The 14,221-nt window shown below is 35.2% G+C and overlaps 1 protein-coding gene across 11 annotated transcripts in view; it reads left to right on the forward strand.

The window, feature by feature from the left end:
- ARPP21 (cAMP regulated phosphoprotein 21) overlaps positions 1–14,221 on the forward strand; it is a 99,252-nt gene that overhangs the window by 76,689 nt on the left and 8,342 nt on the right. For all 11 annotated transcript variants that reach the window (XM_053467388.1, XM_053467393.1, XM_053467386.1 and 8 more), the window contains one exon: positions 435–561. In XM_053467388.1, coding sequence (XP_053323363.1) covers positions 435–561 — 127 coding nt within the window. The remainder of the gene's footprint in view (positions 1–434; positions 562–14,221) is intronic.

Raw genomic sequence — 14,221 nt, forward strand, 5'->3', positions numbered from 1 at the left:
TGTATAAATAATATATTTTACAGGAATTACTTGATGTTGTATAATGGATTAATGTTATATAATTATATTTAATGTTAGCTGTTTTCTCTGAACTTTTTACCCCCCGGGCCACTGGAATAGACCCTTAGGGGATTATTTTAAAACCTATTGCAGTGGGTTTTGTTAAGAATTCATTATTCTATTACAGCAGTTGGTAATCTTTAACCTTTAAAAATGTACAACAGACAATGGAAGTGGATATATTTGTTGCTGTATGGTGTAAAATATGTGTGCTAAAGAAAACATTCTGTTACTGTAGCTAGATATTTTTTATTAATCATAACAATAAATCTACCCAGACACCAAGTAAGGCAGAAACATGTTGTTCCTATTCCACTTACTGTCTGTTTATTGCAAGCATCTGATTAATGTGTAGTTATTTTTGCTTTCTGCAGATGCCAGTATATTATTACCCATCTGGACAGTACCCTACCTCAGCAAATCAGCAGTACAGATCTATTGCCTCAGTTCAATATAATGCTCAGAGAAGTGCACAGATACCGCAGAATCTTCATCAAGGAGGTATTTATATACCCTTAGTGCACATCACTAAAACTGGCAAATAAGTGGTCTTAATTGAATCATGTATAGCCATATTTATACATTTCTTATCTGCATCATTTCTTGTCATAAAATATTTTGAACCTGGAAACTATTTGCTAGAAATGCATGCTATAAAAATGGAAATGTTGGAATTTTTTGTGATGCCTTGTATTTTTTTTTTCCTATCCCACAATATTGTTGTTGATTATACAGCGCCAGCAAATTCTGATGCAGATAAGGGTCCTCCGTTATGCAGTTTCATTTTGCTGTAGACTGAATTCTGCAAAAAATATTGTTGTTTATCTAATGGCACCATTTAGATTCCAGTACAATAAAGTGAAAAGCTGTTTACCATATTAATGTTCTCTTTAAAAGTCTTTTTTTCCCCAGCTTTGAAAGCTTTGGTATATACTTTTGCAACAGTTGAGATTTTACATTAGAGTCAAAGTAAATAATAATACAAAAATGCACTTTGTAAAATGCCATTCCACACTGTCATCTGCTGAATTTGAAAAAATATATATATAAGGAGATGTAAAAAAAAAAAAACATAATTCATTCAGCTGCTATAGCATAAAAATGGACAAATGTTAACAACTTCAATCATCAGAAATCGCAGCGGTCTGCAAGGTTGAAATACCTCAGCATAAAATAAGCAAAATAGTGCTGAAATTCTTTTGTTCAGCTTGTGTTGTAAACACATTTTTTATTTCCTGTTTTCACAAACACAACAGGAGCAGCTGAGAAAGGTTTGAGATAGGTCCCGGAGGTAGCTCTGTACACTGCAGTTGCGTGCAGATGGAAGGGGGGCCGTTACACTGTAAGAGAGTGAGTAGCAGGTCTCACAGTGAACCGGTCTCTTTTCTTACTGTTTCATGTCTCTCCAAAAATTATATATTTTCTTCTGCTGTACCAAGTACATTTTTACTCATGTGATCATTGTAGGATTTGATTCACAGAGCTGCACCACAGAAAAGAATTGTTAAATCGAAATTTAAGTGTTTTTCTGTAAATAATGAAACTAAATGAAACTTAATGTGTTAATAAATTAATATGTTAAGAATAAGTTAATGTTAATTATGTCAACAGCAAAATATTACTAACACATATTAAATATTAAATTAACTGTTTAGTCATTATATATTACATACATTATATGGCATTTTATAAAATCTCATTTGTATTTAACATTATTTGTTCAATGTTTAGCTGTACTTTGTGAATCACAGTTGGTTTTAAAAATACATTACAGTGACAGATGAGAGAGCACATACCTTGAATTGTGTAAAAATCTATTTCATCCGAGTGGTATTAGCAAGTTCATGCTATTGAATTATTTCCAAAAAGCAACTTTGCCTGTGTTCAAAACTCTGATTGCCACCCCATGCCAAATACCAAATCTGAAAGTATTACAATTTGGAAAACAAATATGCACTGCCCTAGAACTGCCAAAAAATCCTAGGCATATGAAGTGTACCCAAACCTCAGGAAAGGTAAATTAATTGATTTTGGGGGTTTATTTCTCATTTTCATTAGTTGTATACAATGTATAAGAGGTAAAACAATGTGTTGCCCCCCCCCCCCAAAAAAAATATAAACAGCACATAGCAAAAATTTAAGGTCTTGCTACTGATACCCTAGTATCCTCTCATAAAAACATGTTTACTCGTAATACATGTAGTATCAGAAATAAAATGTATGCTTTAATTGTTGGTGTTAAAGATCCACTTAGTAGTGGAGACTAGGGGTATCCGACCTTTTATGGTCTTTTTTATTATACTCAGAATGATTAATAGTTAACATTTTTAAGGTTGATTTTATGCAGATGAACATTCACTTTGCTTCATTTCATTTTGTTTTTTTTTGTCATGGTTGTTTTGCATTTTTGCTTGCTCACAAATATTTAAACACGTTTATCATTTTATTTTTTTCCGTATTCGTACGCAAAAAAACCCAGACAATTTGTTGAATTGTTCTAGTGCAATTTAAATAATTAATTAAAAAGCTGTTATTATCCTGTTTGCCAATGCTGACACTCACTGGAAGGTCACTAGAGAACAGGAGAGACTCAGGATCTTCGATTGCTCCCCCTGGTAGCTGTTTGAATGTATTGTGATCAGGGATGCTGGGTTATAGAGCCTTGCTTGCTGATCACAGCAGAGTGAGAAGAGAGAGAAACAAAGTTGTAAAATGTAAAAAATAAATAAGAAAAAACTGAAAAATAAAATAATAAAAATTTGTAGTAATTAAAAAGGTGTCCAAGTGCAGTCTATAAGATACCCCCCAACATTCCATGTGTCAAATCCAAAACACCTTTTTTTTAGGGGTTTGGCCAGAGATTGGAAGGGGTAATCATAAGGAAAGCGAGATCAGAATCAAACAGGATATGTTGGAACCAAAGCATGGAGCATGTGTAATCGTAGGGTAGGTGGAGTCAAAAGAAGAGCCGGACTGAAAACCAAATCAGAGATACAGGAGATAACACCAGGACTTCTAAACCCACCAAGGGCAGTGAGTAGAAGGAAGATTTAGCATTAAATAGGGCACTTCCGAGTGCCCTATTTAAGGTCAAACAGGAAGTAAGGTACAAAAGACTTTGTGAGGCTATTTGTGCACTTGCCTGTACACATGATCGCTCACGGTGAGTCTGACAGTAGATCTAGACCTCACAGCTGTTGAGGTAAGTCCCGACAGTGTCTTATTTTTGGACATGACTGAATTTACATAAGTGTATTTTGCACACTAAATATGAAAATAGAAAGAAGCAATACTTCGACACAAAATGCAATTTAAAGCTGTGCTAGGAAACAAAAAAAACCCAAAAAGTTGTTGTTATGTTTTTGTCTTTCTAGTTCATTAAACTCCTGAAATAAAGTAATGCCTTCAGCATTGTTCTTGGATTTTAATCTAGCTATATTGAATCTGAGACACGTTTCCACCCTCTGTAGTATGATTTATGGAAAGCACTGCATAGAAATAAAATTTCATTTGAAGCAAAGTTAGACTTGTACAGTGTATGTGTATAGGACCCTCCTATGTGTTTAACAAATGCATTATATTTGTATTAAAAAAAAATCCTACTCCACTCTGGAGACTAACTAACATAAACTTTCCTGACGATTCTATTGGGCTCCTAAGCAATATCCAGTAGATTAAATAAACAGCAAAAATACCTTTTGTTTGCTTTACAGTAAAAACAGTCTCTTGGTTTTTTTTAGACTGGTAATTGCTCTCTGCATAGTTGCAAAGATCCCTTTTTAGCGCTATAAGGGCAACCCGAACTTTAACACTCTATTTAGGGAACACTGAAAGTGCCATTTACCCACTGTTTGCCACAATATATATATATATATATATATATATATATATATATATATACAATACATACATACATACATACATACACACACACAGACACACTACAGGGTATTCTGGTCAGCTGCAGTCCCCAGGAATCAGATTAAAGGAAACAGAAAGGGAAGCACAGACAAAACCAAGGGAACCACCAAGCCGAGCAGGTTTTCATTCCCATAAAGCTGGACACAGAGCCAATGCATGTCACACTGGCTGTAATCACAGCTATCACGTTACTCTATCACCCACCAATATGGCTCCCATGTAGACCTACACCAAGTCTCAATGGAAACAAGTGTCACCAGCGAGCTGATTCTTTATGCAATGCTAATGAAGTTCTTTGATTGAGTGTCAGGCTCAGTAAATAAGACTGAGCCATTCTGGTGTTTTTCTAGTATATTGGACTAAAATAACACATTCAGAACACACAGAAATTACTAATATACAGCCGCCCCAAAATATTATATCACAGAAAAGCTAGAACTGTTTTAAAAAAGAAAACACAGTAATTTTGAAAACAGATGGCTTTTTTGGTACTAGTTAACAAAATGCTCCCATTTAAAGTTGAAAGGTAAAATTTTTAGTATGTTTAATAGTAAGTATAATGTCTAATTAATGATTTAATGATTTGATGGGGTAAATTTAATTGTCTGGCTTCAAAGATGGCCCAATTAGGACATGGGGGCAGAAAGACCAGATGTCAAAATTCCAAGTTGAAAACCTGAAGATGTCCCAAATGTGGCCTTTTAGCCACCAAATAACCTGAAAACCCCATGCATGGGTGATATTACTGTACTCAGGAGATGTTGCTAAACACATATTGAGGTGTTGTTTGGCAGTGACATATACCAGGAGCTGTAAATGTATACCTGAATTGCAATTTGTTGTGATAAAAACCACAAAATAAATACTACCACAAAGGGTGATAATAGAATAAGTGCATAGAAATGGTTAAAATACCTTGGGGTGTCTGGTTTTTAAAAATATATGGTTTAATGGGGGATACATTGTATTGGCCGGCTTCAAGGACTTGTACTTATTGCCCTATAACTATAAAAAACAATAGGAACATTGGGTATGTCTAAACTCAGGACAAATAGTAGAATCTATTTAGCAGGTTTTTTCATTAGCTTTTGAAATAAAAGTGAGAAAAAGATGCTTTTTTCAACTCTTCATCATATTTTATTATCTTTTTATGGGAAATTGGATGATATGATGAAAATAGTATCTGAAGAAAGCCCTTCTTGTCCTGAAAAAAACCCAATATATAACTTGCGTGGGTACACTAAATTGGAGAAGAGAATATTACAGCTAAACACGGACACTGCAAAAGTGTTAAAACAGCCTTGGCCATGAAGGGTGCAAAAAATGAAAAACAGCCTGGTCCTTATGGTGTTAAATTAATGTTATCTAATTGTACATTTTGCGCACCTCAGTGTATTCTTGTTGAGCTAGATTTCGTTTGGAATTATTTCAGGATTGATAAAGAAGGGAATGGGGTAATATGACCGATTTCACTGCAGTGAGATAATCCTCTCCTTTTTTTTTCCAGACTAGCCCCGTTTATGTGATCAGAGAACATTCAGATATCTAGTAAACAAAATAACAAAAAAACTTGTCATTTTTTAAAGTAAAAGCTCTGACCTATCACAGCTCAGTGAATCATGCACACATGAATTTATCTCATGAATATTCCTGGGCATCAAAGCAGCTCAAGACAGATGTCTGCTGTAATTTATTTTAGATTCCAATTCCCAATTGAAAAGATGTTGAATCCCAAAGGCATTAACACCCAAATATAGACTAGAAATAGGAAACAAATGTATTTTCAAAATAATACATAATGACTTCAGATAAACCATTAAAGCAAGAAAAAAATAACAAAGAAAATACAAACTATCTTTGTCATCTATGCATCATGGCACAAAAACAGCATAGCACAAAATAAACATTACTTTTGTAAAATGTAAATCCAATTGCTTAATAAATAAAAGTAAACTAAACACAAACAGGTACTCACAAAACTGCATGTGCCAGCAGCTTGGCTAAGAATACAAGTTTGCAGCAGCAAAATCACATGAGTTGGACAAAAGTGCAACTCACATTACCACTTGGCAATGGGCATAGATTGGCACTCATGACTACAATATCCCACACATATGCTTGATTTTCCTACTGACGACCTGAGCATCTTTTTGCAAAGTAACAATCTTTACATCTGCAGCCTACTAGTTGCACACAAAAGTGGCCCCACTGTTCAAGAACTTACAGTTGTGTTAAAAGATACCCAGGTACACTACTGGTTGGTTGAGCTACCATCTTATGTATATTACTAAAGGTCTAATCACAAGCAAAGTGTAACAGCTGTGTAGTTGTTTAAATAGTGTTTAGAGTTTAGAATGAAATGTATATAAGTTTTGATTGACTGAGATGTGCATTTACCGTGAAAAAAGAGTACAGGATTTTCAGTTTGCTGTTTTTTTATTTATTAGGAGCACATTTTTTGGCCACACAGCTAATGTTAAAGCGAATGCATGCTAAACAAAGACACTAGTAGCAATCAGTATTATTTTTACCATCAAATCACTAACCCAGGTAGATGGAAATAACAGTTGGATGTATTTTGCAGCCTAGAGCACACAGGATAAAATGTCAGCTCATATTTAAGAAAGTAGGCACACTACATAAGAGATAGACAGTGAATATTTTTGATGGTAGTAAGATCTCATATTGTAATATGTAATTATTTTTTGAATAATTTAAGAGACTTTAAAGTAGGGGGTCCAACATTTAAGAAAGCACGTCTGCAGTTAATTGTGTTGATGTGGGACAGTCTTGCACATTATTAAAATATATTTGAAACATTGTAAGTGGTGTTTTTGTGTCAACAGCATGATTTACTGGTAAATATCATATGGCCCAGCGATTTTGAAGATCTGGCAAACAATGCACTGTTTCCACAAGGCTCATAATGATCCCCTAGATCTGAACTGTTGGGTTTGATGTTAAGTGAGATTTTTTAATAATAATGTAATACAAATTTGAATGTAATTGTAAAAATATATTTTAGTTTAATAATAAATAATTAAAATATGATTTCACTTATTTTGAACATACCTTTTTTGTGGTTGCTACTAACAAGAGAGCATTATTGTTTGTAATTTTTTTTAAAATAACAAAATATTCATGTATTATGTGGGGCACTGACAATGGAGATTCATCAGACAGAGCTTTAGTGAATATATATTCATTTGGGAGATATCTGCCTTCCTTATAATTGTTTCGAAAAGCAACAGATGTTACATCCTCTGTGAAGAATTGCAGCGATTCATCTGAAATTCAGAACTTCCTTTTTTGCAATTCAAAAATTACAAACGGGATCAAGACTAGAACAGAGGCACTGATGCTACAAGTTGTTTTCTGTTAGAAGATTTATCTTGAGTTTGGTATTATTCCAGTTTACTTCCTTGTGCAAGCTAATTCATTAAGATGTCATGTCACCTACAATTCTGCATTAGTTTACAAAGATTTCATTTCATTGATGCCATCTCTGGTGCAAAGGCATTTTAAAATATATATTTAGCAAAGAAGCCACAGCCATAAAAACCGTCAAAGAATGTCATTTTTTATTCTCATACTGTATAATCTACCATGATTGTTTACAATTAACATAAGGATGCTTAGTATTGCTGTAACTTCTTCCCCTTGAGTTTCCCAACAAGAAACTATTATGGTTCTAAAAACATACTTTCCATGTAGTGGAATCACTCAAATGTTTTTGTACAGAAATGTCTTCTTTGCAAAAGATAATTCTGTAAAGTAATTCATTTGCACACAGTTTCAATAAGATGGGCAGAACACTTTATCTGTGTATACCTATTGCAAGTCTTAATTTTTTTTTTCTTTTTGAGTCAGACAAGATGTACACATCAATGCATTTTACAGTTTCATAAGATGTGCGTCTGACATTGAAGGTCTAGGTGTCAGCCAGTGCCTGGGACGTACCAAGGAGTCCTGTAGGATTGCATTATGAGGGGGGGAGTTGGTCAATAAAGGGTACAAAAATATATATGCCAAGGTTTCCATACCTTGTGGAAAGACAAAACAGTGCCTGCCATTGTATGTGACATATATATGTGTATGTTATTGTGATTGTGAAGGAATAGAGAACATCAAGCTGTATAGGTTGAAAGAAGCTTAATGGCTAGGGGCACCGAAGCACAAAAGAACTGTGGTGGCAATGGGCCTCTTTGTCGTGTCTTGTATTGTCCTGTTACGAATACTCTTGCATGTTGATTGCGGTAGAGAAAAGCGACAGCATGTTCCATAGAACCATGTTCTATTGGGTAAGGTTTGTTTCATATATCCCCGGTAAAGGCGGTCATATGCCTTCTCCGTTTTAAATTTTTATTTTATGCATTACTTTTTATTTGTTATCAAGAATCTCAATGATACATGGTATGTTATTGTTATCTAGGAGGTATTATTGTACAGTGGAAAATCATTATGTGGCTATATCACTAGACATAGATTGCATGCTCAAGATGTACCATTTAACATCTTTATAAATTAGTGTTAAAAAGTACATCATGTGACAGCGACAAGGATGGCTTCTATGTAAGTAGAAGATTGGAAATGGCCTTTTTCTCTGTGATTAATGGGTTAACTGCTGGTCCAATTAACACAGTTATGTGAGTTTAATGCAGGGCAGAGGACATCCTCTCAATGAGCAAAGCCCATTATCTACGTTAAACCTGGAAGGAACAGAAGGTGTTCTGGGTTCCAGTTTATTACAAGCCCTTCACAATTATTGCATATCTAAAAAAAAACAAGAAATTGTCAGCTTCTTAGAAATATTTTTTATACTGTATGTACAATACTGGACATGATTACAATACAGTATATACAGTACACTGTATGTATTTAGTTTTATCCCTTCAGTCCCCTATGGACGTACCTATGGACGTACCTGTACATCCTAAAAAAGCATTCAGTATGAAAAATACTACCCTATAGGGTACTATTTGTAAGGGGTGGAAATGGCCCTCGACAAAAAAAAATGTATGTGGGGTATTTCCGTAATCTTTACATGCAGCTAAACAATTTTTGCCGGGTTTCTCTGCCATAACGCATACCCTGTGCAAAAAAGCTAAGGAACACAGAAGTGTTGCTGAAATAAGAGAAAGAAATTATTGCTACAGGCAACTTAGGCAGTCATTGGTGGCCAAATGAATGCATGAAAAATGTCCAAATGCCCCTGATGAGATACTCTGGGTTGTCTGCTTTACAGAAATATATATAGTTTTATGGGGATATTTAGAATTAGGGTAAACAGGCCCAAATGAGACATAGGGCAACTAAAGCAAAATGTGAAAATGTCATGTTCGGAATCTATAACGCCCATGGTCCAACTTGTGCCCTGTAATATCCAGAAAACCACAAAAAACTATACATGTGTGATATTGTTCTGTTGTATCAACTGCTTTGCTTTGGGCAGCTTCTCATTAATCCTCCTCGTAAACACATGTTAAATAATACATGAATTTAATGATTACTAAGCATACAGTCCTATATATTGAAATATATATATACACATATATATATATACACACACACACACACATATATATATATATATATATATATATACATATATATACATATATATATATATATTCAATCATCCAGTGATTTTTATATTCACAGTTCACATAATACAAAAAATGCTTCCAAAGTATAGCCTACTAATTGATTATATTTTAGCTCCATTATATCCTGAAAAGATTGTAATAATATGTAAAAAATAATGTCATCACAGTCCTATCAACACAATGAATGTTACTCTAATTTGTTTCCATCGGTGTCAAGAATGTGAGATATTATCATAAAATGCATATTATCTGAATAATTTTGGGCCTTTGGGCATGCAATGTGCCAATTGTCTTGACTTGGTACTAGTATGTAATTTATCATGGAAGTGGTCTACCCTGTTAAAATTTGCCCTTTGTGGGTAGAGGCGAAGCTAATATACTTTCCAAGTGCATTTGAATTGCTTCAATAAATCACAGCTGTCACTGTGAGCAATTTTGTCATTTTCCAAAACAATACATTATTGTCATGCTGTATGGATTGGACACTGCCTGATGCTATTATTTTTGGAAATTGTAATGCATTATCACCTAGTTTGTACAATCAAATTATTCTCATATTGTGTTTAGTGAAGAGTAAATGATGCATTTTGTGAAGATGCTGTGTGCTAGAGAAGTTTGCAATATTTTTTATCCAGTAAAGAGCCACTTTCTGTAAAGATTTTATTAAAAAGGCATTGCCTTTGTTTCACATCTACTAACTACACTAAGGATGCTTTTTCTTTTATTGTTATTTTTTTGAGAGGGTGCTTCTTTGTTTAAGAAATAGCTTAACTGGTGGCACACTAACACTAAATACTGTTAATTGGATATAATATAAGTGTTGTGACAGCATGAGAGAGAGTGGATGAGCATGTGGGTTGGAGTGAAAGAACCAACAAAATTTAAATGTTTTTGTCTGTTTCATTGGGGGTCCCCCATCATTTTTGTGAATTTGTACAAATTGAAGAAATATGCAAATTTTGTAAAAATTGCAATTCCTACAAATGCAGATGTCTGCTATACATCAGTATGTGTATACGGTTTGTGAACTTTATTTCTCACTGCACTGGTTGAACAAAACATTAACTAAACACTTCTTTCCGTTCTTACTACAATTGCAACACCCTTTTACCAATATACAATATACAAATCCTTTTTCCAAAATCAATTTAAAAAGGCCTTTTCAGAGCCTTCTCAACACACTCCCAGTTTCTAGCTGCTGGTCTGAAACTAAAGTCCCTTAATCAGCTGTCTGCCCTATTTTTACTTAGCTTGTCTCATTAAGTACTACAGCAGCTAAGTGAAGCCCCGTGTCCAGTAGTACCGTATTTGCTTGATTATCAGATGACCCCCCCATAATTTGAATATTAATTTAGAAAAAAAGAAAAAGCCTGAATATAAGAAAAAGTATATAGGGAAAAGGGTTTTTTCATATTAAATAAAAACTATGATTGAGAAAAATGCATTTTTGTATTTATTTATCCTTTTATTTGACAACCTGCCCCCCAGTTATGCACATCTGCCCCCAGGCTTGCCACTCTGCCCCTCCGATATGCCTTATACCCTCTATATGCCACTCTGTCCCCAGATATGCCTTATACTCCTATATGCCACTTTGCCCTTCCTCATATGCCTTATACCCCCTATTTACCACTTTGCCTCCCTGATATGCCTTATTCCCCCTATTTGCCAATCTGCCCCCCGATATGCCTTATACCCCCTTATATGCCCCCAACTTACCAATGCATCCCTAGACTTGGCCTCCGTGCTCCACACTCCCTGGTGTCAAGTGGGGGCAGCCAGTGGACGTCTGCACAATGGGCACAGACAACCTCTGCTGCTACCCGGGACTTCCACCAGGGCTTCTATGACTGAGCACTGGATGGTCATGTCACGCCAGTGGTCCGTCATTGAAGCCATGGCGTAAGTGTTGGGTAGCAGCCTATGTTGTCTGTGAGCATGGCGCATCCAGAGAGGAGGATCCAGGTCCCCCGCAGCGCTGTAGAAGATCCTCCTCTCTGGCGGCCGGTGAATGTCTGCACGATGCGAGTAGACAACCTCCACTTCTGCCTGGGCTTCTAAGGTGGAGTACCGGAAGGTCATGTCACGCCGACGCTACGGGAGAAGTGCTGGCAGAAGCGGAGGTTGTCTCCACGCATTGTGCAGGCGTCCACCGGCTGCCGGAGAGGAGGATCCAGGTCCCCTGCAGCTCTCCGGGGGATCTGGATCTTAGTCTTGTAGTGAGACCTCTATTTGAGGTCTGCTTATAACACGTCTAATATAAGACAAGGGGCATTTTTCAGAGCAAAAACAGTAATCCTACGCTGATAACTATACCTGCAGCTGCCAGAATATATTTCTCTCCTAACGCTCCACCACAGGGACGCAAAAACTAAACCAAGTAAAAAGTGTATTTTATTATCTTACTAAAGGCCAAGAATTATGGAATATTCTTGTTGCTAAATATTTACCATCCAGTACATTTCCGGGATATTAAGGTTAAATAAGTCAAAAGAGGCTAATAAACTGACCTCTCGTTTATAGCACCAGTTAATCTATTCTTATCTCACATTCTAGTGTGAAAAAGTAGTGTTTCCAACGCAAATACCATGTATGGCAATATTAATTTTTCACAAATTATTTGTGTTGGAAAATGAAATGCTAACTTAAATGTATTTCTATTTAAATGCAACATTAGTTTACTATGCGGTGTGTTCTATGTCTGAAGTGGTAATCCCAGCCCATACTTCAATCATATCGCCTTAAAATTATTTTTGTTATAGATTTACAGATATTCTTAGAGATATTCCTTTATTCTGCTGTCTGCTTCGCAAAACAACAGCTGCACATTCTTCCTCAAGATTAAAGTGTTCTTTTTAAAACCACGTGATTAATTTTACTATATCAGCTGCTGTTCCAAAATTCTACTACTGAAATCTAACCTCTTGTTCCTGGCAGCAATTTTTTTTCATCTATTTTGTTTCCTTCCTTCCTTTGCCTCTAACAACTAATTAATGCGGTGATAGCTTTTTTTCTGATTGTGTTGTACACTGATTAACACACCTTTTTTAACGAGTATATACATATATATTCACAAGAATGAGTGTACTCTCAATGTTGAGGGATTTTTGAATTTGTTGTAATGGAGAGGTGGGTTTTTTTTTTAAGAAAAAGAAAAAAGACCCGAGAGTGCACTCATTCTTGTGGATTTCCATGTAATCGTCAGTAGTAGCACCTGAGCACTTTTTTAATGTATTTAGATATACTTATATACAGTTTAGTGAAGAAGTATTTGGTTCTTCCAGATTTCTTCTGTGCTTGATTGTCACATATAAATGTTTCCGATCATCCAACTAATTTTAATATAAGACAAGGACAACATGAATAAACACAAGATGTAGACTTATTGCAGATAAGGAGTTAATCAAAACCTATATCCATGTGAAAAAGTAAGTGCCCCCTAAACTTAATACAGTACCATCCACTAATTAAGTCGTCTCAGTCAAATGGAAATTTTATGAATCAACCTGGAAAAGGACGTGTCTATATTGTTTCAATGCACTGTGAAGCCTGTGCCCCTCAGTCCCCCTGAATTAAACCTCATAGAAAACCTGTGGGGTGAACTGAAGTCCACCAGCACTGAAGAATCTAGAGAGATTCTGGAGGAATGGTCTTAGATCCCTTGCCATGCATCTTCCAACCTCATCAGGCATTATAGAAGAAGACTCAGAGCTGTTATCTTGGCAAGGGACTACTACTGCTCTCTAGGAACGATCAAAATATATTTATAGATTACCCTTGATGAACTGTGAAATTATAAAGAAAAGTTAATTTTACCTAGTCTAATTTTACATATCAAAAGTGCATCGATTTAGAAAGGCAGGGATTCTCTTACCTCTTCCATATATATATTACCCCACTTTAAGGACACTTAAAAGTAATGACATAGTCGCAGCACAACAATTCCCCTGTTTATGTGCGGTGTAATTGACCTGACGGTTGTGGTGTAGCAGATGCTTTGATTATATTTTACATACATGCTGCAGACCATATTGTGTACATTAATGTGGGGTATGCTTGTATAAGGTAACAAGGAATACCACTGATTTGTACCTCTTATTCTTGTGGGAGTTTGCAGAATAACATTTTCTGTTGATGTGTAATATATTTACTTGCAAGACAAAATGTGGACAATAATACACACTATTAAGTCTTGATTTAAAGCAAGGTCATTTATAATTTGTTAAAGATCTAACAGTACATCATAAAAACAAAATAACAGTACAGGATATGTGCATGAATTATTTATTTTGCTGTTCTGAACTCATCAGTCCTTGTTATATTAATGATATTCATGTATTAAGGAATTGTATTAATTATTTACGACGGTGGATGATAGTACTAACAATAAGGTTTATGGTCAAAACTGTGACTTTAAACTTAGCATAAATATTTGCAGTTTTCTTGTCATTTTAACTGTAACTATAGTTCCTTCAGTGGATTGTCATATTCCCCTATTAGCTAGTAGTAAACAAAAGCAGCTACATAATACATACATAGGTTAACACTATACATACTTAAATCCTTTTACAAATATCAGCTTCACTACTTTAAATTGAAATGTTACTACATACTGTAAAGACCTTTAGGCAGAC

The sequence above is a fragment of the Spea bombifrons genome, chromosome 5 (genome assembly GCF_027358695.1).
Source record: "Spea bombifrons isolate aSpeBom1 chromosome 5, aSpeBom1.2.pri, whole genome shotgun sequence".
NCBI classification, from domain to species: domain Eukaryota; kingdom Metazoa; phylum Chordata; class Amphibia; order Anura; family Pelobatidae; genus Spea; species Spea bombifrons.